Source organism: Corvus moneduloides, chromosome 16 (genome assembly GCF_009650955.1).
Source record: "Corvus moneduloides isolate bCorMon1 chromosome 16, bCorMon1.pri, whole genome shotgun sequence".
Lineage (NCBI taxonomy): Eukaryota > Metazoa > Chordata > Aves > Passeriformes > Corvidae > Corvus > Corvus moneduloides.
The window spans coordinates 10,974,270-10,998,675 of NC_045491.1; the positions used below are offsets into that span (position 1 = coordinate 10,974,270).

The 24,406-nt window shown below is 40.1% G+C and overlaps 1 protein-coding gene across 4 annotated transcripts in view; it reads left to right on the plus strand.

The window, feature by feature from the left end:
- The window catches only part of MRTFB (myocardin related transcription factor B), a 71,990-nt gene that overhangs the window by 20,395 nt on the left and 27,189 nt on the right, over nt 1-24,406 (plus strand). For 3 of the 4 annotated variants that reach the window (XM_032126330.1, XM_032126333.1, XM_032126331.1), the window contains exon 4: nt 23,531-23,596. In XM_032126330.1, coding sequence (XP_031982221.1) covers nt 23,531-23,596 — 66 coding nt within the window. Of the gene's footprint in view, nt 1-9,897; nt 10,168-23,530; nt 23,597-24,406 lie in introns of those variants that run through there. The other variant, XM_032126332.1, reaches the window with a different exon arrangement.

Genomic DNA, 24,406 nt, shown 5'->3' on the forward strand with positions numbered 1-24,406 from the left:
GGCTGTGGGCAATACTGGATTGTTAATGAAACTAATTTCAGGTTCTCGTTAGTCTGTATCTTTCTGGATAATTAGGCAGCACATACAGCACATTGATCATGTAAACCTGTGCCCTGTATATTGCAGTGTCTTATCGTGCCTGTTTCTCTGGAGGCCAACTCTTGTTCCACTTGCTAAAAAGCAGCAAAAGTTACCATTTCATTGGTTCTGCTTTTCACACTTGTCACCTCCTGAGTGATGACGAAGATGTGTCTGTGATTCTGGCAGTCTCATGACAACCACGGGTGTACAGTCCCTGTCATGAGCAGTGGGGCTGCTCACAAAAAAGGAGTTTGGTAAACAGGCTCTGGGTTTGCATCCCTGCCTGAAGGATGCCAGGCTGGGTCCAGTGTATGTGCTTTTTAGGCAAGATGCTGTGTCCTTAGGAAGGACAGCTTGGGGGAAGGGAAGAGTGCCATGGAGGAGGCTCATTGGAAGCAGGAGGGAGAAGACTGATGACTGGATGCTGAGTTGGGCTGCAGTGGAGGAAGGCTGATGAGAGTAGCAGCAGCGTGGCACAGCCCAAGTACCAGTCAGAACAATGTGCTGCCCACACACTGTACCACAGTTTCACGAGCTTCTGTCTGAGAGCCAGGAGGTGGCAAGGGAGGCAAGGATAGGCTGTCTGCTGCTGACAGCAGGAGGGTGGATGGGAATGATGCTGCCTGCAGCTTTCCAACCTGCTGTTTCAGAGCCAAATGATGGGAAGAGATTGCACATGTAGATACCAATCAAAAAAAGGAAGCAGTGCATGACCAGAGTTTTTTTGCATGCTGAATTAGTACTTTTCCAGAATTGATGAGCATACCACTTTGGCTGGTAGAGGGAGCTGTGAAGGTCAGGGTATGAGGAGCCATGCAATCATTATTTCAAGGTACACGTAAAATAGAAGGCTCTGAGCTTGTGTTTTACAGCAACCTCTCTTGGCTCTGCAGCGGCTTCCTTGACTATCTCCTTGTGCCAAAATCTTCTTGTCACAGTGGCTACTAATTTCTGAAAAAAGAGACATGTAAGTTGCTCTTGTGCAGTTGTCATCCACAGGTGGGAGCCTGGTTATGTCCTTGAAAAATGGGTGGATAAGTGGCTGGCTCCTGTCCAGGCCACTGACTGCCCTTCAGCTCTGCATCTGGCCATAAATCCTGTCAGAAGGGGAGTGTGCCCGTTCCCTGCCCTCTTCGTGGTAGAGAAGCAGTTCTGTTCGAGGTGGTGGGGACTGTGAGGTGTCTGCTCCTCCAAACTCAGAGTCAGTGTAGGAACGGGATTGCTTCTGCTTCTCTTTGGGGTTGTGTATCATGAACTGGAGGAGAGTAGAGAAGGCGGTGCTGTGCCTCCCATGGCTGGCAGCAACTGTTCTCCTGCCGAATTGGGCTAATTGAGAGAAGAACCAAGTCTTGGATGTTTTATAGGAAAATAGCCTTGGGACAGTGAACATCTTAAAGCAAGACTGGTAAAATCTCAATAAGCATAAATCAGCCCAAAGAAAGCAATGCCCCTGGCTGCGTAAGAACAGGGACACTCAGGAGCGGAGACCCAGACACACCGAAGGTCAAGTGAGAATTGCAGCTTCCTTTGGTGCTGGAGAGCTCGTGGGGAACTGTGGGGAATTCAGGGGAAGGTGGAACACACACACACACAAAAACCCAACACAAACCCAAACAAAAACAAATACTCCAAATGGTGTATATTGAGTCCTCCTAAGGGACCAGTCAAGTCAGCTGGGAGACACAGTTCTTAAAATAACTGAATGAAATCCACATCCCACTTAACCTAATGGTATTACTTAAATAAATTTGATGATCCAAGGGAATTTTTCTGGCATCTAAAAGAGTTGTGGTATATTAGTTTGCCTGTTATCTCTTATCTTGTACTCCCTCAGTATGTAGCACTGGTAACATACATTCTTGGCATAGTTTTATGGCTTCTGAACAAATCCTCAATCCTCTGTGCAATGAATAGATTTGAACTCCAAATTTGATGTTAGGGAATCAGGTGACATTCAGGACATTCTCCTTGCATCTGTATATGACAGGTTTTTCTCCACTCCTCTAACATCAGTGATTAGGTGTGTTTTTTCCTCTTGTAATGATACATAGGTAGGTCACTGTGCTTAGAATTTATTTTCTTGAGAGAGCTGGGAGAGACACAGTGTAGAAAAATGGCTAGTGGAAAGTCTAGAGACAAAAAATGGAAAACTTAGTTCTGATTAAAGTAATAGCTTGGCACAGAAAATAATTGAAAATGTCGTCTTAAATTCAGCAGTTTCATAATCACTAAGCTGAAAGCAGTGAGATCTGGAAAACAGCATGCAGATACTCTGATTAACAGCACCACCCCCCAACAACATCAGCAAAACAAACATAAAAACCCCCCACAAAACCAGACTTCAGGGGAAGTGTATCCTGACAGACCTATCTAGATAAAGAAGTGGACAGTTTGTATAAATTTACAGTAGAAATGTGTGTGTGCATTTTTAGTGTAGTGCATAAATAATGTGTGTGTGTGTACAGTGGTTGCCCAGAGAGGCTGTGGAATCTCCACCCATGGAGATACTAAAAATCAGACTGGGCACTGTCCTGGGCAGCCTGTTGCAGCTGACCCTGCTCCAGCAGGGCTTGGGCCAGGCGATCTCAAGAGGCTGCTGCCAGCCTCCGTGATTCTGGGGTTTGTCTTTGCATTAAGATTTTAATAGCCCATGGAACATCCCATGCAAATATTCTACTAAATCATCTTTGGTAAAAACACACAGCATATTGTAATTAATATATATTTGGCTCTATGCTTTGGGTTTTTTTGGGAGTGCTCTGTTTTTTGGGGGCGTGTTTTTGGGGTTTTGTTTGGTTTTTAACGTCAGTAGAAAAAACAAATGTCCATTGGTCTCCCTGGAAATATTTGAATGCTGTCCTATCTGTTCCGAGATGAGAGCGCAAACTGAGTAGGTACTGATTTCCCAGTAAGTCTGTCTTTGTCATTGGTACCGCCAGTTCCCACAATCCTAGCGTTCCCAGGCCATCAGTCAGTGTCTACAAGGAACAATTTTCAAATATTAAAGCATGTGAAAAGACACACAAGCCAAAACTCAGAGATCTCTAGGGACTGTGACCTCTTAAATGGAATATATTCTGACATTTTCACAGGCTACATGAAAGAATTCCAGCAGGGTCATTCCATTTGGTAAACTTCTAAATAAACATTCCATCATTTTAGTTTGATTTATAGATATTATTTTTTTTAATTATCTGCTTATTGTGAAGAGATTAACACAGGAGACATGACCTGTGACTGACTCAATTCAAGGCATCTGGTATATATGAAATCTTGTTTGAGGGCTTGGCATTTGAGTGATTACAGGAGATACAGAAAGCATGTTTTCCTTTAAAGAGATTGCTTGATCAAACTGTCTTATTCTGACCTTTTTTCTTGAAATTCTTTGTGCATAACTAAATGCACAGCTTGAAAAGAATGTTGAGTTAATTTTAAATTCCATTGTATAATTGTTTTAAGTTGTTAGAACTAAATCCTAACTGCAAATGTTATCATTGAAGTGTCACCTTGTGACAGGGCCACTACAAGAAAGTAACACGGAGCAAACAGAACTGGTAATTGGTGTGCAGCACTTATTGTAGGCATCTTTTGCAAATCATAGGTAGCACAATGGGTGACTAAATATTGTCCTCTAAAGGATTTATATGTATGCAGTCAAATGTAGATGTGTATAGTTAAACATATACAAAAATGCGTATTTTTATGTACTTTATATACACACTTTAAAAATATTTATTAATTTAGCTGTGTATATGGACAAGACCAAATGGAAGGTAGTTTTCATTTAAGCAGTGAATACTGCCAACATATGTCCTCCCTTAAAAGGAATTTGTGTGGGTTGTAGTGGGAGAAGAGAAGCAGAACATGCAGACTTACAAATTTGACATCACTGTAAGTGTTTGGTATTTTTCTGAGAAGAGTGACTGAGGTAGATGGTGACCATTATTTGCGTTGTTTGGGTCTTTGTTGCCACAATGGTAGAGAATATAGGCAGAACAGACCCCCCCCCCCCCCCCAAAACAAAACCCCTTAATTAACAATTGGAAGTAATGTTCTTAATGTTTATAGGAGTAATAGAATTAATTATAATAGGGGTTATGTAAACTAATGCTTTAGTTTGTGTAGTCAGAGCACTATTTTCCTATGTGAAGAAATTACTACACCATGATCAAGAACTAGATTATCCTAACACAATATAAAGCACCAAGATATTCATCAAGGTGTATATAAAGCCAAGGTGAAATAGATATTTGAGTAATTAGGCTTTTTTCCCCACTTAAAAATGTTATTGTGGTAGTGAAAGAGTTTAAATACCCGAGGGCATTTGGTTTGGTTTTGTTTTTCTTTTTTATGGGATTGCAAAGGAATGAGTTCCATATGATGTGAAGAGTTGGAATGTACTGTTAAAGCAATTGTTGCTTAGTTACTTGATGTTTAATAAGGTTGTGCAGTGGCTCCCAGTCAGTGATGTCACTCAGCAGATCACTGATACTTCACCCAGATAAGGGTCTGTTGTGAGAGGCAAACAAGCAGGCACTGGGGAGGTACCGTGGGGCTGCATTGCTTCCTCCTGTGCTTTGGAATTTTGGTTAGGATCTACTAGACACTTCCACTTTTTAGATAACACTTTTTCCATAGGCTGAAGGTTGGCAGAACACTTGGAAATCTGTGTTGCAGAAGAATGGAAGGAGCAAACGCTGATGACCTTAGATGTAAAGCAAGCGTTTATGAAAAACTTGTGCAATACATTGCTATTAAATGAGATGTTACTGGATTCTGGTTTATGGAACTGACAGAGACGTTCCATTCTGAGGCCTTTTTTCTTCATTTCACCCACTCTTATGCAATATATTCAACTTAAATTGAAATTCAAATGAGCGGTACTTCTGCCCTCTGAAGATAATGCAAATTCTAACAGATTTAATTTTCATTGAAACCAAGAGCTTGTTGTGTATCTTTTACTTCATAAGAGCTTAAAAAATTACCATCAGATTTGAAAGTGCATAAGTAAATCTGAGGAGTCACTGTGGTGCTTTAGCATGCAAAGGTAAGAACATATGTGAACCATTCTAGGGGAGTTACAAATTTATTTCATTGGGCAGGGAAGAGGGAGCCCTTAAATGGCAGGTGGGTCAGCAATGGGGATCACAGGTGGCTCTTTGCCTTGATTCACATGGGACCTGCACAGGATACCTTTGAACACTGGCTATTGGTAGTGAGCAGGTGAATTTAGTACTGGAACGTGCTAACAGTGTTTCTGTTCCTTCTAATACAGCTCTTAGGAATGTTGACAAAGTCCTCTATAAGAACATCCGCTTTTCCATGTTCCAGTGCTATGGAGCTGGGAGCTGTGAGATGCCCCCAGGTGCCTGTGAAACTGTCTCAGAGCTTGAGACTTTTCCAGCAGACATGTTGAGATGATGATTAGTTTTTCTTTGAAGCCTTATTACTAAAAATACAAGAACTATATTGTTGCTCATTCAAGTAACCAGTAAAACCAAGTTATCAATTGAGCTTGGATTAATGTATATTCAAGACTGCTGGGAAAACGAGGTTGTTGGAATAGGAATATTTTTTCACGATGTGGGAGATAAATGTTATTCTTCATGCAGGGATTTAAGAGAAACTTTTCCTTGAGCAGAATATCCAGATATTCTCAATATTCACAGTATAACTGAATCCAGAGCAGAACTATTTTCTTCTTCAAAGGCATCTTTTCTTTGTCTTCATTTGTTACGTCTTTGTCTTCATTTGTTATGTCTGCCCCCATCCAACTATTCAATATTGTATAGCATTTATTGGCAACGACAATATTTGGTTACATGAAAAATACACAGCATCGTTTTGACCATCATCTCTCCTAGTCTGTACAAGAATTTCCTCATTCTTATTTTACATAAATTCTGTAATTCCTGCTTTTCTTACTAAAGTTTTTTGCTGTTTTTACTGTTGAGATTTTGATAAGACTTCTTGAAGGTCTTTTAAAATATTCATCTCTGTGCTAAGCTTGATCTAAGAGGTGAACTTAAAGCTGAATATTAGGCATAACTCCAAGGAGCTGAAGCACATTGATCTGCTCTGAGTGGGTACCCTTGGAAAGGGGGAGGAGTGGATAGCACGAACTCCTGGCTAAACTCATTTTTCTGAACAAGAGAAATGCTCCTGAAGGCTTGAACCACTCCCACCCCACTGCTGTTACTGTGACCAGCTTTCACATGACCACTGGGCACTCGCAGTTCATATAAAGCACTATAAACAGATAGGAATGGATAGATCTTCCTTCAGAAATACGATGTTTGAAGGAAAATGTCTTACTCTGGGTTCTTTAATTACACGCTTCCTCATTACAGCATGGAATTTTTAAAATTTCAAAGTATTCTGTTTTCTGAATCATTGGGAAATCAGAGTGTGCGAAGTGCACTGTACCCTTCCCTTGAAAAAAATTCTGCTGTTATGTATTGTTATACTGTTAGAATATAATTAATCCATCCAAACTTTTAACTTCTCTCTTGGCACAATGAAAATGTGGAGTTATAATCTGTTATATCTGTAAGTGTGTAAGATTCTGTTTTGATTGTGTCAGTTTAGTGTGTGTTTAAGCAGTATGTGTTTGTATTCTGCCTGAGTTCTTATTTTCTGAATGTGTGGAGTTTCTCAACAGTAACTTTGTTTCTTATGCACAGTAAGTGTTCAGCTGCAGGCAGTGAGGAAGTTAGTTTGATTTATGAAGGAGCTTTTCCACAGTATTTTTTTTCTTCTGTTCAGTAAAAATCACTGCAAAAGCAAATGTATTGGAATAGTCTGTAGCTTGTATTTAAGCAAAACATAATTTAAGCTGATAATTTTTGTGCAAATGATGTGCAAACAACTGATTTTTAGGTTGGGAGAGTGGCCTCAAATCATTCATGCTGCAAAGAGTTTTTTGCCTGTATTGTCAGCTCGTTACATGTCAAGAAGTTGTGTAGTGGTTTGGTTCAAAATACTCATTACTGTTTATCTGCTGTGAGATAAGAATTAGGAGAAATGCAAAACAGGCACTAAACTTGAAAGAATATAAAGAAGTTTATTAACAGACCTAAAAGAAGAAAAAAAAAATTATACCACCTTCAGAACTCTCCTCCTCCCCCCACCTTCCTCCCTTCTCCCACTGACAATGTAAAAAGACAACCCTTAAGATGTTCAGTCTGTTTACCACTGCCATAACAACCTTGTTCAGTCCATTTAGAAAGAGAGGTCTCTTCTTGCTCATGCTATGAAAACAGTATCACAACGAGACAGCCGCCCACTTCCAAATATCGTTCAGTCCGTTTAGGAAGAGGAGTCTCTCTGCCTGCGTGTGAGTCCTTTCCCCCGACTTGCAGCTTTTCCCGCAACTGCTTTCGAGGGTCCACTCTTGAAGTTTTTTGGGGTACAATTTTAAGGTTGAGCCGTTCAGAAACAAAAACAGAGGCCCTTCTCCTTCCCTGGGAGCAAAGGGTCTTCATCATCTTCATCGTTAGGACTATCTCTGGGAGCATCTCTAGGGACTGAGGTTTTCTCCTTTCCCGTTTGGAGCAAAAGTCCTCATCTGGTTCATCTCTCCCTGTCCAAACTTCTCATGAAATTACAGCTGCGTCAGCATCTGCCTATCTCAGCGCAGGTGCTTTTGCTCACGAGTTGAACACTCCACCCCCCATATCTTCATGAAATTACAACAGGATACTCTGATATATCATAGCTTCACAACAGACTTTCAGCTTTAAGCATCTCCTCTTTCTCTTCCCTCAGGTTTTCAGCTCTTCACAGCAATAAAAAGGGTTAATCTCACCTCGGCCTTGCAGCTTTGCAGCTGGAATGTTGAATTTTTCTTATCGCAGTGGAGAGGGGGGAGAGCCGAGCCGCTCCGGCTGCCCACGGCAAGGCAGTGGGGGGGGTTCCACGGCTGGAACAGGTCCATGGCTTCAGGATGGCCGTGGCCCGGCCCGGCCTGGCCCAAGCAGGGCCTGGCCGGGCCCGCTGGCCCCCGCACGGGGCCCGCAGCCGCCTGCCCCAGCAGCGGAAACGAGAGAGAGCTTGGAGGGGGAGTTTGCCTATTCTTAAATGTGGATCACAGAGGTGATCACAACTTTAAGTGGCTTAGAGAATTGTCCATATTCAAACTGGCCAGCTGATAGGTTCTATCAGTTCCCAGAGGAAACTGTAAGCACCCCTTAGCAAGGACGTCCCTTCCGGGACTATGCTTGCTAACCTATGACAAGTTGCTAAAGCCTGGTGAGCTCATGCCTCCTTTGAGGCTGCAGTTCTGAGCAGATCTAGGTCTCGCTTCTTCCAGCAGCAGGCAAACAGGGAGAGGCTTCCAAATCCTGCTGGCTGGGTCAGGCAGCTTCACACCCTGTGGTATCACTTGCCCCGGTAGTGCACTGTAAAGGTGAAGAGTCGGTGCTGAATGATTGTCTTGTAGAGAGATTCAAAGAGGAAAAGATGGTTACATTTTTTTTCTAGTTTCTGCTTCAAAAAATTCTGTATCAGGTGTTTGTGATTGTATATAGATCTTTCTAAATCTGATTCTGTGGAAGTGAAACAAGTTTTTTCTGAATGGAGATGTCCTTTATAATTTCAGGCTGAAAGATTTAAAATACATAGTAGAGGTGTGGAAAATGTGTGCAATTATAGCATTTTTAGGCCAAAGGGAAGGGAAAATACACCTGCCAGAGTTACTGGTTGACATGTAGAGACTACTTAACATTATGTATAGTTTATTTTCTCTAAGTACAGGAAATTAAATGCAGACTTGTCTGCTATTCCCTCATGGCCAATGGCAGATAATTAGAGGAGATGCATTTCCCTGAAATCTTCCAGGTTGACAATGAAGTTGATGACTCATGTAAGATAAATGGGATGTGCAGCAGAGAATGGCAGATCAGAAACTGTGGGAGGAAATACTCATGAAACTGCTGGGAATAATGAGATGTGTAACTAATGCAAAAAGGAAAATAATAAAATACTCGGGGCTTAGATATTTACAACAAGGAACAGAGTCTCCCATACTGCAAGGAAAGGCATGGAAATAATCTCTGGTTTTCCCAGTTACCTCTGATAGATAAATGTCTCTGAAACTAGACCTGGGGTTGGGGTGGGTGGAAAGGTTCCTTAACATAACTTTTTGAAATGCCACTGTGCAGCTTTGTTTACTGGTGAAATTTAATGAATAATGAATGTGCCGGTCAGGCAAAGATGAAGTATTTCTGCTGCCTGCAGCAGTGTTCTGAGGTGGGGGCAGGGAGAAGGAAGGGGGGAAAGGGAGAGAGCCCTCAGCAGTAGTTTTCTTAGGTATCAGCGAATGCTGCTCCAGCAACTGCTGGATTTATTTTTAACCGCTTGACTCATTCTTTGTCAGATGATTGACCACCGAACTGCATACTGAAACACCAATGTGCGGAGGAAGCGAGCGTAACTAAAGGGAAAGGGGGAGTGTCTGTCTGGGAAGAGAGGCGGGGTTTGAGAGTTGTGCTTCACATGCTCGGTGGCCGCCGTGAGAGCGGCTGCAGGCTGGGAGCGGGCACAGCGAGCCGAGCCGAGCCGAGCCGGGCCGGGCCGAGCCGAGCCGAGCCGGGCCGAGCCGAGCCGAGCCGACCCGGGCCGGGCCGAGCCGAGCCGAGCCGGGCCGAGCCGAGCCGAGCCGAGCCGAGCCGGGCCGAGCCGGGCCGAGCCGAGCCGAGCCAAGCCGGGCCGGGCCGAGCCGAGCCGAGCCGAGCCGAGCCGAGCCGGGCCGGGCCGGGCCGGGCCGAGCCGAGCCGAGCCGAGCCGAGCCGAGCCGAGCCGAGCCGGGGCGGGCGGGCAGGGGCAGCGCCATGGGCGGCGCGGCGGCGCCGGGGCTGCTGCCGTAGGACACCGCACCGGGCCCTGTGCGGACCGCACTGCACCGCTGCCCACTACGGCCTGCGTTTTTTCTCTGGTGGATATTGCCATTCTAAAGGATTCCCACCATGATCGATAGCTCCAAGAAACAGCAGCAGGGCTTTTCCGAGATCTTGCCTGCAGGGGATCTTAAGCCACTGAAGGAGAAGGAATGCCTTGAGGTGAACAGCCAGAAAAGTCTCAAGGAAGGTCAGTCACTTGCTGGTTGGGGGACAGAGAATGCAGAAGTCCTGGGCACATTCAGTTCACCAGCATGTCTGGTGTAATGCTGCAGGTCAGGAAGAGTTTTCGTACATTAAATGAGGTATTGTTTTCCTTCTGAAGAAAAAACCTCTAAAAGCTGAATTTAAATTTTACCTGAGACTAGTAAAATAACGATGATGATAGCTTGATAGAAATGGTAGTATGAAGAAAAATGAGCAATCAAGTAGTCTCTTCAGAGTATCATTTAGTCTTGAATTAATGAAGGACTCTGAAATTGTCCTGTAAATATTGCACAAAGTGCTTCAAAATGTCACTATTGAAATAAATTTAATGAAATAAACATCATTAAATATGGCATGTCAAAATAAAACCCCACAAACCTTTAGTATTAGACATATTGCTACCTCAGTTTCAATAGTGCTTTTCTCAGCTCTTGTCTTTCTTTGGAATTCCCTCCTCCCCTCATACTTTAAATTACATTTGATTCTGGTTTTGAGACATGTGCTTTTCAGACCACATTATATCTTTTTTAAATTATTTGATTTAGACTGGGCATTAAATTGATAAAATGCACAGGCATTAGTTTGTAAAATAGCAATAGTCTGAGAATATTTGGAACATCGTTTAAAGCTGACTAATAGAACTATACGAGATTAATTTAAAGTAATCTTTGCTAGGCTGAGGCAGTAATGCTGCTGAGACCTAACAAAGATGCTGTCTTACTCCTGGCAGGCAGGATTCTTCCAGCTGGCCTGGGGGAAGGAGGAGAAGGAAGAGACCTCTGGAGGTCGGCTGCCAGCCTGCCCAGAGTGGTCTGATACTGGTGTGAGTTAACACACCAGGCTCTTGCGGCTCTGGGCTCAACTCCAGCTTCTTAATCAATCAGACACAAACTGTATTTGTAGTAGACAAAATTCCTGCTTTCCTTTTACAGCACTCTGCCTTGGCTTTTCCTTCAGGTATCTCTGGATTGTCTGGTGATTCGGAGATTTCTCTCGGTGTGGTGGCAAGACTTCTACATGAGATCTTGCCTTTCTCAGAATTTAAATGCTGGGTTTGTTTGGGGGTTTTGTTCATTTTTTTTAAATTTGGACCTTAATAATGTTTAAAATGGCAAAAAGGTAGCCCATATTCATTATCAAATTCAGTACCCGACAGGTTAGTTTAAAAACCCCATTACTTAGCTTTAAGTTAGAGCTAGAGAAAACACCGATTTTTATGTACTCTACTGATACCAAAGGTCTGTTATTGATTAGAAGGGTAGTAGGAGGTTGAGTGTTGCTGCATGTGGCAGTGGCTGAGAGCAGAACAGTTCTGCTTCCTTAGTGGCAGGAAAGTACTGACTGGGAGACAGTGACTGAAAGAAAGGGCCAGCAGTGGCCTCCTTCCCGGGGTGTTTTTGCCTCACAACTCGGAACAGGCCCAGTTAAAGCTGCCCCTGCTGGTGCTGAGGCTCTGGGGATAATAGTGAGAGAGAAGGAAGCGAGGAAGTTCAGAGGGACAGAGGAGCGGGCAGTGCTGTAGGGAAACAAAACCTATCTGGGGTAAGCAACCAAGAAATAAAGGAGAGAAAAACATGGCAAAACCCAGCACGGTGGGTAGTGTAGGTGGGCTAATGAGTAACCACAGTAATGATCATCTGCAGGCCTCTTCAAGCATGTCAGTTATGTAGAAAGTGGATGAAAGAATGTACATTACAGTAATGATGGTCTGTCAGAGTAGCAAAAAACCTGCAATTATGGGACACTCTGCCAGTCAAAATTCATGAATATTTTAGAGCTTAATTTAGAGCTTAAATTATTCAATGCATAAAAGAATATATAATTGTTTTCCATAATCACTCTCTTCGCTTCCTTTTCTGTTTTAGTACCTGTTCTCCATTTTCACTTTTCCCCAGTGAATGTTGCTTATCCTTTTATCTCTCCCAAGTTTGGCAATGTAATGATTAAAATAGTGAACCTCTTCTTGAGAGTTTGAGTGACTACAGGATCTCCTCTTCCAAAGCTTAGAAAAACAATCATTTTCTTTCTTGTGGTGTATAGAATGAATTATTGAAAACACTCCAAATCTGCTTGATTTACATCTAGAGAGACTAAAACAGAGCTTCACATTTCCAGTTTATAATGGTATGAAATATGTAGTTCAGATATTTTATAGATTTTTAAAAATTCAGTTGCAGTTGTTAGTTTAATCCTATTTAAATGTAGAGAACATATTTTACTTTTTTAAAAACATAAATTGTAAGACAATTTATTTTACAGAACAGTATCTTCTAAATTAACTTGTGCCATTCTGTCTCTTTTTCTTCCCTTCCTCTTTTCTCCTCCTTTCTTTTTCCTTAAAATAATGTGGCTGGTTTTGCCACGTGAATTCTCGAACGTTTCTTCCTTAGGACACAAAAATACTTAGAAATACAGTATGTGAATTGTAAGAGCTGCAAAAATTAAAAATGTATTGGCAAACCTAGATGAAGTAAGTAGAGATCCAGTAATTCAAAAGGTGCCTTTGTTTCATAATCTGCTTTGCACAGGTTTGATAAATCTAAAAATCCTGAGATAGTACAGTGCTTATTTTAGCAATTAGAGAGAGCAATTAACCTTAAGAGAATTATGAGGTGCAATTCTTTTTTTTGCTTAGTATTTCTTTATAAGGTAAGAGACTTTTGATGGAAACAAAAACCCCAGCACTGTCTTCAGCAAATTAATACTAAGGACATGAAAAATTTAGATTGCAAAGCTGAAGTTTTTTCTTTGCTTAGGCTATTGATACACATTATAGCATCCTGTAGCATTGGAGGAAGTCCTCTTAATTACCCTACTTTCTTGTAAACAGCTCAGATATTATTGTTGCATATTGCCTTTTTTGTGAAAACAGCTCTTTCTTTTATCTGTCTAATCAAAATTACCTTTTGTACAAGCAAGGAACAAAGATATTTTCTGTCTCTGAGGCCAACCACACAGTGCTAATTAAACAGCTTTATCAGAAATTCCTATACCATTGACTGTACCTCCTGCAACATCTTGTAGCTCTGTCAAGTAAGCAACCAAAACATTTGGAAAATTCAAGTGAAAAGCCTTAAATGTACATACAGTCACTAAGGAAGATTCAGTGTCATCAAACAGTGCATGTATTAGGAACTGGGAATATATCTGGACTGCAGATTGAAAGGTTTCTAACAGCACTGGAGAGAGTTGAGGAAGTCTTGCTTTGTACCCTGAATTGTTCAGTATAAAGACAGATGAGCTGTATGAGCATGCAGAACTCTTGAAGACACAGTATTGAATTGGTGAAACAGATCAGTTTGGTGCTGTCTTAGGTGGAATTTAAAAGGAGGTTGGATCCCAGTTTGTTTGCACCATATTTTTCATATGATAATCTGAGTTTCAAAGTTACCAGTTGCCTGCAGACTACTCTAAATAAAAAAAAAAAAAACTAGCCAGGAAGGAAATTTTCTTTCCACCTTGAAACATAATTTCTTTCCTGGATTTGTTTTGAATTTTAAATTTACTGGTTTGTGAGGAACTGGAGACTGGCAAGTGCTGGAAACAGGATAAGGGTAAAATGAGTGGATTTCTCAGGTGTGCACTGCAATTGTCTTTGTGCTGTCTGAGTAACAGATTACCAGGTGTAGTCAGGAAGGATTTCTTCCCCTCATCCCTTGCAATCAAATCCATGTTGCATGAGAATTGTTTATTCAATAGACTTCCTGCTATTGCTGGCATATTGAGTATTGATGATACTCTTGACCTCTTCTGCTCTCCTGCGCTGGCATGATAAAGATTCCGCTGTTGGTTTGTTGGGGTTGGTTGGTTGGGTTGGGGTTTTTTGTTAAGAAAACCTCTAAGTTGTGGTTTCTGGTGTTTAGAGGTGGTTTTATGACTCCTTATCAGGGGTAGTCCATCACGTTTCTTGAGACACAGATAATGAGAAAAATACTGGCGAAAAAAATGTTATTGCTTTGTTAATAAAGAAAGCACTGTAAATTCCGTGTACTGATCCTGAGGGGCTGTGTTAAACTCTACCATAAACAGTCTCTTAAATGTCAGTGGGATAATTGTATGTCGTAAAAATAAATCAGCACTTATTCCACAGAATTTTCTTCTTCAGTGTAGCACTTAAATGAATAATAAATATATTGTAATACCATTATAATAAACACATGCTTAACTACTTCAATAAACCCAAGACTACAATGTACTAATTTGATTTTGTATGTAATCTGTATACAATTAGAAGATGATGGTGGCTAACCAAGAGCTTATAAAAAACTTGCTATGGCAACTATAAGATTTCTTGAAGTTTTATAAAAGGTTAGGATTAAGACTGCTGCTGCCAAGAGCAGGTGTATTCCCATCCAGCCCAACTGTTTGCTTAGGCTATTGATACACATTATAGCATCCTGTAGCATTGGAGGAAATGCCCCAGCCCTACCCTGCTTACTGCCAGCTTCTTTCTCATGTTGGCATTAGGGAGTTACGCTGCCCGAAGCGAGTGGGATCAGTGACCAGGTATTACTGAAGAGCACTTATTTAATGGTGCTGGTTTGCATCCAGGGCAGAGCACAGACCTGACAGGAGGCATCTCTGCCAGGGTGGAAGCAGCAGAAGCAGCTGGGGTTGGAGGAAGGCGCAGACCATTGGCTTTCCATCAGTAATCCTGTGTTAGGTCATACTGAGTTAGGAAACCACACTCTGAAACCACTGTCCGCTTTGCTGCTCCGCTGGGGGATTCTTCTTTCCTGTCACATCCAACACAACGTGTTTGAGCCTCAGCCTGTAATGCAGGGTCCTCCCCAATGCAGCAACTTCCCCATCTCTGTGATCAGCTGGACTCACCCACTGAGCATCTGCAGAGTCTGGTGCTGCCTGTGTAGCAGAGTTGACTCAGTATCATTGCTCACATCCCCATCTGCAATCAGGCAGCTCAGTGGCAATCCACCTTCCTCTGTTTTGAATTAATGTGTAGTCTCCTGAGTTGGAGAATCTGCTTGGGTGTGCATTTTGTTCGCTGTGCCTAGGAATAGCATGGACAATGGAGGGGGCTTGGCTGGAAATCATTTGTCATCATTCAATTTAATACACTCCAAATTATCACAAAGGAAATTGTAGTAGATGTAGAATTTAAGCTCAAGTTTCATGAGTCCCTTGAAAGTACACTTTTTGGCTAATAGTAGTATTTGAGGAAATGCAGATTATTTTTTAAAAAATCAGAAGACTGTACTAAGCAGAATAGTACTTGCAGATTAGAAAATGTTATTGTTAATATACTTAAGTTATGCAATTTTACAGAAATTGGAAATACAAGCTTTAGTTTATTGAGACTTTTCACCCAAGATGGTCATGATTTTTCTCATTTTAGAGATGTAAACAATTGTGAAAAGTATAGATTTTGCTTTTTACATATCCATGCATATATATATATTCATCCCAGCAGACATCCCAGTAATTTGTTTGGAGGCTTGTGTATGTTCTGGCTTGTTTCTAAGCAACATGTTCCATAGCAATAGGATACAATACAGATTGTCCTATATCCTAGTCATTTAAGCCTCTCAGCTAATGATATTGTTATAGTTCATATGTTTTGTTTCAAATGTTAAGTTTACATGGAGCTCTCTTTGCCATCCAGGTTTTCATTTTCTGCTTTCAGTGGATGCTGGAAGCGTTTACTTGAGCATCAGCACTGGCTACAAAAGCTTTAACTCACAGTGGTGTCATTTAAGAGATTTGGAGGTCCTGCAGGGCTTCTCTCCAGCATTCTGGAGAGATTATCTGAAATGGCCCTCAGTAGTCTCCTCTCACATACTTTACACTTACACAGTACATTTCTAAGATGAAATGCAAGTATGTCTGAACAACTGCTTAAAATGAGTATGGAAAAGAGCTGTTTTACTTTTCTTTATTATTTTGAATATAATCTTAGCAGAAAAATCGTTTATACAATAATGGAAAAAAGAACATTAAAATTATATAACAAGTAATTAAGGGGTTTTTTTAAACAAAAACAAGTTAAACTAAGTAAAATACTTCCTTTTAAAAATTATATCCTGGCGTACATGGAAGTTTGGAAGACCGAACCCAGCATAACATATTCACCCATGATTAGATTATCTCTGGTATTTTTTACAAGATGAATTGGTGATGACTTATTTTTGTTTTAAAATTGAGAGTATTTAACATACTGTATTACCATCTTCAGGCTGATGGGGAATGAGTACCCCAATTTTAAATGCATTTTATCTTTAAAATGCTGTACAACTTACTTAAAATCACTTCCAACAAATTACAGGTAGCTATTTTCACGGTTTTCCCTCCTCTCCTTCTTTGACATGCCATATAAATGAAGTGAACATTATATTAACGAATTTTTGACTTTGATTCTGATGGAATGTGTAATACCATGTGCAAACTACCATATTCCATAACCTTCCTGAAGTATGTACCTTGCATATCACCCGCTCTTTTACTTACTATACAAAATATACTTTCTACTATTTTTTTTTTATTATTCGCAGAACAAATACTAGTGGGAAAGATTAACTATTTTTTTGTAAATAGAGTACAATACCTCATCATAGAGTTGAGGGAGAAATAATCACAGCTCAGGAGAAAGCAAAACCTATCTCTGGAAGATTAACCTAAAATTATGGTGTTTAGGAAATGCAAACTTTTGGGTGCGAGCAGGTGGGGTTTGGGGTGCAGGGTAACAAGTGCAGGATGCACAGAGAGTTCTTGGTACTTAGGTTCTGCAGTTCTGTAACTGCTGCCCTGTGAAGCTGGGCCACAATTCCAGGACAAAGCTGATGCTCGGATCACTCCTGTAGTTCACCTGCACCTGATGAATTCTCTGCTCTATTCGCCGCCACCCTGCTGCTCACACACTCACGTTCAGGGTACAAGTTCCTCAGCCCAGGGGACAGTTCTGTGTCCATCTGTTGTGCCCGGTGCCACGGTGCTACTGCAGCACCTGCCAGGAGCCTCTACCCACTGTGCTTTGGCCTCAGTGTCCGAGGGGCACCAGCTGCAGAAAAGCTGTTGGAAGCTGGCAGAAAGAAATGGAGGCTTTCAGTTTAACAGCTTTTCATTTAAAGGAAACGGCCGTGTTTCCAGCACTGTGTTTCCATGGCAGCCAGCCTAGCAGCCTGCGCTGGAGTTTCTGCTGCTCTTGGAAATTTCCAAGGGGGTATGCCGGAATGTTGGACATTACATTTTCTCATTTTTACTTGCAGTTTTAAAGGTTTAAATAGGTAATATCCATTGGATTTTAACTTTGAGAGAAAGAATGAGATTATTACATACAGAACATTAAAAAAATCTTGATTCATTGTTTTTCTTCTTGCTGCAATTTGAAAGGACTGTGTGGTATCTGCTGGATCCCTTGTCCATGGTGAAATGTTTGTTTCAGCTGTGTAATTGGGAAATGGCAACAACTATTTGCTGTTTCTTAGTACCTTCTATAAAAAGATAAAATTTGATCTTAAATTAATAGGCTCTGTAATAAACTGTGTTAGATGTGGAGTTATTAGTACTGGAACTGTGCACAGTATGTGTTCTGGTTTTTTTCAAGGCAAGAAGCAGTGGTGAAAGCTTGTCAATCAGTGTAGATAGCATTGTTCCTGCAGGACAACTATCAATTTATTTTTGGCCTCTTTACATTCCAGTGCTTGTGATTATGTAGTACTACTTTGAGGCTGCTCTTCTATAGGATACACATTACAGATTCGTAACAGGAATCACTTGCTCAGCTCTGATAAAAGCTGTTTGTTCTAGGTGACTTAATAATACACTTTATTTCACTCATTCTGCCGCTCACAGCGAGTAAGACATGCTCAGACCGCTCTGTTTGCTGCCTTTCCAAGGGTTTATGCAAAACGTGCTGTGTCTCCTCAAGTGCCTGGTTGTGGCACTTCTCCTGCAGTCACCCCCTTAGAGCGCTTCAGCAGGAGACTGAGGAGCTGCTGGTTCTGGTTATCCTCAATCCCTGCCCCTTTAGGGCACAGTGTGTGTGAACCTGAGCAGGACTCACATTGTGAGAACAGAGCTATTGGCTTTATAAAAGGTACTGCTTTACAGAAATACACTTCCACATAATCAAGTGCATTGGTTAACAGATGACCTCCCCCTTCTGCACCCATCATCTCCATTTCCTGGCTTAGAGAAGTGTTGATTCCCTTGGTGTGCTAACACCAGAGTGTTTAAGAGTGGGAGCACCAGCCTCTGGCACTCAGCTTTTCAGCTGGCGAAAAATCTCTACCTCCAGTGCAGTCACAAGACTTCTTCTGACTATGAGAGTCAGATAACCAGATGTTCTTAGTGTGAGGAGGGATTATGCTTTTTTGTTTTGTCAGTAAGCATTAAATAAGCTATCCAAGCTTTAATGATCATTTTATTGACTTAAGAAAACACATGGAAATTTTGGAATCTCTCCACCTGGTGTTCAAGTGTTAAAATTGTATGCTTAGTTGAAAACAAAAGAGAATATCCTCCCTTCTCCCTCAGTCAAAGCAAGAATCTGACTGACCTCTCTGTGCATGGCTTTTATTCAGAAGCAGTTCACAGACAATTTTTAGAGTTGCAGTGGTGTGAAGGAGGATTCCTGCTAGATAATGTGAAGTGCAAAATATTTGTACTCTCTTTTAGCAAGTACATTTGCTCCGTGGTGTTAACATAGCCCTTCTTTTGCACATGTACTTTAAATAGGAGGAACAGTATTAACAACATTAATAGTGTATTAACGTATCTAAATATTTGTTAATTCTGTGCCTTTAATTTGGAGATCGTCTATGATTTTAGATGTTACATAGGTAGCTGCCTGATTTTAAAAGTGTAAAAGTGAAAGGTAAACTATCTGGCAACAAGCTGAATGGATTTACTCTGATAAGAACCATCTGTTAAACACAATGTTTGAGTAAGTACCATTCCAAGGGGAATGCTTTGTAGTACCTGCACCTTCTGTCTTTCAAATTCTCCCTTCCCCAGATTCCATGATGACTTGTCTGCAAATGGTTCTTTGAAATAAAGGGGAGGGGAGAAAAACAAAAGAAGGAAAAAAAATCCAAACCCCAACCTACACAAGAGCAAGTAGTAAAATATAAATATATATAATATTAGGGTAATGCTTCAGTGGTTTTTAGATTTTTAAAAAAAATTTTTTTAGGCTGTGTCCTTTTATCCACACCTTGTGTGTCACTGACTGTTCTAGAAACCTCTTGCTCTATGGATTTCCATATATATGATAAGCAAAGTCTGTATTAGCTTTAATTACATTAGATTTAAACCAACCTGCATTCTGTTCTCACAGAAATAAATGAGCAATTCTTTGCCATAAGTGCAATTATCAGATGGTTCATCCTTGTCTCTGAAGATAATTTCATCATATTTTCCTTATTGAAAACGTGTGATTTAGTTTCCATGACTCCCAGCCTATCTGGCTGGCTGTTCTTTGAGCTGCTTCTTGTGAGTCTCCATTTCCTTCTGAGCTTTTCACAAACCTCATTCCCGTTCCCTTCCTTTAAACCCACTTCAGGTTCACCTCCAGTATAAAGATATGCATCTGTCTGTAACTAGAGACAATGGAAGGGTCATGCCTGACCTGTAGCGTGACCACCTGATCTGACACCCAGACCTGTAACCCAGGTGTGCTCTGACTACATGAAGCTATGCAACTCACAGATGGGTGTTACTATTTCTTCCTTAGAAACAGCTCTGCTTTTTATTTTGTGTCACTGTAGAGGCTGAAAAGCAAAACCTTTTTAGCTTCCCAACTTCTAAAAATAATATATTTAGAGTTTTTATTCACAATTGCTTTCTATTTGAAAATTTTCTTTTCTTTAATAATGCATTCAGCTGCTCAAAAAGTTCAGACAAGAAACTGATTTTCAACATTAGTTTTGGAGTTGATTGCAAAAGCAAACATCTGGTTTTCATCCAGCTCTGTTTCTGTTTAACCTCCTTGCTCTGGTCAAGTCAAAATCTTCAGTTATTATCTTATACCATCTTTCTAACTATGAGTCATCTCTTCTTTAGCATTCCCCCTGCAGTGCTTCCCTATTAGTCATGCTACAGGCTGTCCTTTCCTTATTATGTAATATATAAGTTCATGATACTTATTTAGTAGTGAATAACTACATGTTCTGTATCTTCTGTATCTCTAGTTTTCTCAGTTTTCCCACTGTTTTTATGACTTGTCCAGATACAGATGGGACAACTTCAAAATCCTCTGTTATTGCTTTGTAATGCCCAGTTTATATTAACAGATGATGGGCAGACAAGTAATGTTATGAGAGACAAGAATGGTTTGTTATATGTTTTTGTTAAAAAATGCTAAAGCTTCACACGTGAGCACATAACGTTTATGTGCAGGTTCATTCTTATTGTTCCTCTCTCCCTTTTGCTGTAGTCGTCTGCATATTCTCTTGTTACACTGAACATTTAGGATATGGGTCAGTTTTTACTCTTTCTGCAAAGCTTAAGCGAAATATCTGACCATAGTTGAAGCCACAAGTCATAGATACATTCCTAAACTACACAGCAGTTTAAATATTTCTATATTTAGAAATAATGTTCAGTATGATATATGCAATAATAATGTTCTTTCCCACTTGTGATTACTAATATTGAAAGCACAGTTCTAGCAATCCTTAGGTAGTTATAGCTGAACCAGCTACACCTACAGAATGGGCTTTTTGGGAAAGCTGTGAAAGTGAAAAAGAAAGTCTGGATAAAAAAACATATTAGAAATCAGGAATATCACCATAAATCATGCATTATTTCGTAATAGATACCTGCCTATGATATTTTGGTATATGAGTCACAGCAGTATTAACATTCCTGCACCTGCTGTGATATTGCCAGCCTTCACTTGTTGACCTACTGTGTTTCAGGTAATGGAACTGAAAAAGAAATACTAATTCTGGTTTACTTACTGTGTCTGACATATATCAGCTCTACTATGGGCATCACTGATGTTGGAGCAGATCATTTTGCTTGAAGATCTTGGGCCTGAAATACAGAGGCATGTGTTTAAAACTGACCTGTAACTAGGTAAAAGATTTGGGAGGTGCATCTGTCATTCGCTTAGTGTTCCAAGCAAGCCAGATTTAAGTACGGTGTGAATTAGGACCAAATAGAGGTGTTAGCATGGATGAGCTTCCTGCCCAGAGCAGGACATGATTTTCAAGCCTTGTCACAGTCTCCTAGTGATGTGAAAGAAAGCATAGTTTAAGCAAAGAACAGAAGAAAGACAAGTTTTAATCTACTCAGGACTAAAAATACTGGAATACAGTAGTCTTGCCAACCTGCTTATAAATTGTCTTTCACATCATTTGGGCGGATAAAGCTTATTTAAGATTTTTTAAAGGGATTGCACATACAGTTTTAAGGCTGACTCTCAGCTTAGGAACCCCAAACAAGAACTTATCAGAGTTCTTTTGCTTTCCTGTGAACACTACAGCAGTCAGTGAATTTCTCCATGCTTTGTGCTCGTGATGTACCCCAGGATTAGAAACTTAACATCACAACATTATACTGTATGCCTGAAATGCATTTCCATTGAAATGATTTTTTTTTTAATGCACACTTATTTAGTAAAGCTGGTGCAGGACTCCAGGCAGTACAAGTTTGCACCTCCTGGTGAGAGATACCTTAACAAGAGGTCATGGCTTACCTGGAGCCACAGGAAACTAAGGAACACAAAACCAAACTATTCTAAAGTAATTCTTCAGTTAACTTTTTACAGTTAATATTACTTGGAAAATACATTGCCCTACTTAAAGCAGGTATTTTCAAGTTTCCAGAGGAACTCAATACCGTTTGAATGACTTTTCGTCAGTTTATATTTTAGTGTTGTTCTTTTGCATTCTCCCATCTCTGTCCTTTGTGATTCTTGTGTAACAATATTGTAAAGTCTGAACAGATCTGCTGTGCCACAGCCCTGAAATGTTTGTATTTGAACTCTCAATGTTTGTGTGACACAAGAAAATAATGTCCTTGTTTTCAGGACTTGCTATTCCCGGTCTTAATGCTTTAGCCAGAGGAATATCCTTCCTGTACTGCAGAACAGGAAATAAGCTGGTTCCTTTTAAATTCTGGAAACAATGAACTTTGTCCTTAGCTTAATTTTTTAGAAATTACATTCATTTTGATGTTTTGGACAATGCATTAGCTTGTTTTGCTTCCTTGTGAAATACAATAGGAACAGCATACTATAATCATACACCCATAATAAACTCTCAAGTCTGCATTTCAGCATGTAAATATTACATCTTTAATGTATTTTTTCTCTTGACCATCCCTTGTTCAGAAGATGAAATTTCACTTCGGGATAGTAGCTATATGTGTCAAAGAGATAATGAAGCACTATGATAAACTGACATAGAAACAAGGGGAAGGGAACAGTAGAAGAAAGAAACAACTTTTTTTTTTTTACTTTTTTTTTTTTTCCCCTGGGAACAAAAAGCCATAATCTTTGAAAGTATAAAGCTTTTATGTCTACATCTTCCCCCAAGTTTTGTGGTTTCTGGTGTTGTATTTAATGTACGTCACATTGGTTACTCATGTGGTAATGATAAGAAACTTTATATTAAATGTAATGAAACATAAGAAATTACCTCTGAAGCTTTATAAACAGGTTTTTCACATTTGACGGTATTGGATTTATTTTGTCCTTTAAATAATTATCATAACACATATCTCAATCAAAAAACCAACATTTTCTGATGTTGAGAGAGAGAATAAGGTCTGTTCCTGATTGTAACACCTTTTAGTTGTTTTTAAGTAAGGCAGATAAAATCCCGCTTCTCTTCAGTTTCTTGTGTTTCAGCAAGGTTTATTTAAATGTACAATCAGGCTTTATATTAAAAAAAAAAAGCCCTTAAGATGAAATAATCAACTAAACACATAGAGCTTTTCTTCTAAAATGGTCTGCAAACATCATTTCTATTTCACCACAGTGAAGTCATGTAAGATTGGCTTAGGACATACAATAAGGCTCTATAATTATTATGTGTTCCAGTTTATGGTTTAAAATCTTTTTACCTCACTGTTTTCTCGATGTAAGCTTAACACCCCTTTTGAGGCCTGGCTGATAGGAAAAGTGGTTGCATGTGGGAAATACAGTCCTAGCATCATATGTGACTGAGAAGCAGCAAACTCCAATGAAAGAGGGGATGGAAGTAATCTCTGGGAACTGTGTTAGCAGCTCTTGCCTAGGATGGGTCTTAGGGGTTACTGTTGGATCTGAATACACACAGCAAACAGTATTTCTAAAGTTGCAATACTTGGTATCATTTGAATGGGGTTTTGCACTTTGTGAGGAGACTGTTTACACAGAAATGAATGTTTTCTTTTGTCAGTACTTCAGCTGAGGCTGCAACAGAGACGGACACGAGAACAACTGGTGGACCAGGGCATCATGCCACGTAAGACTTACTTCTAGTAATTTGTATTTTTATGGTATTAATTATGAATTGAATATATAAGATAATGAAGATGAGCATTTCTGTGAGATCATTAAAAGTAACTAGCATTTGAAAAGACTTGTGGGATCCTTTTGATAACTGAAGTGAGCCTGTAGTAAATTCACCGTGCTTACATCATGTTTCAGTGAAAACAGCCATCATGATGAAAATGCAAAGATTTGTAAACATAGTCTGATTCTGCTCTTATTTTCTCTATTTAAATAATTATGAATAATTTACTAAATAAACTGAATTACTTAAATGAGTGGACATTAATAACAAAGACAGCAGTTTTTAAAGCATATAATGACAAGGGTTGTCCGACAAATGAGGGGTGCACAGAAAACATGGAGGATCTGTAAGTGGACAGCATTGAGATGGAGCGCTCTACAATTTATGGTATTTCAAGGCGAGTAGTGTTTTTTTTACTCTTTTTGGCTATTTAGCAGCTAACTATCATTCTTTTTTCTCAGCTGAACATTAAAGGCCTCTACAGTTTTCTATTTTTTTTTTAAATCAACACATAGTTCTTAAGGGAAGGTCCAGCTCTCTCTAATAACAGCAAGTATGAGGTATGGACAGCCAGACAACTCAGTCAAATAAGTTAAATGTCATTTTGGCGTTCTAAACCTTACCCCATAAAATTTCTACTGTGGGACAGTTTTGATTAATAAACAAACACCTTTGTACATAGCAAAAAAGTTAACCATTACATAGTAATAATCTGTTAAAATCAAATATTCCAAGTATTCTATATAGGAGTATTGCTCA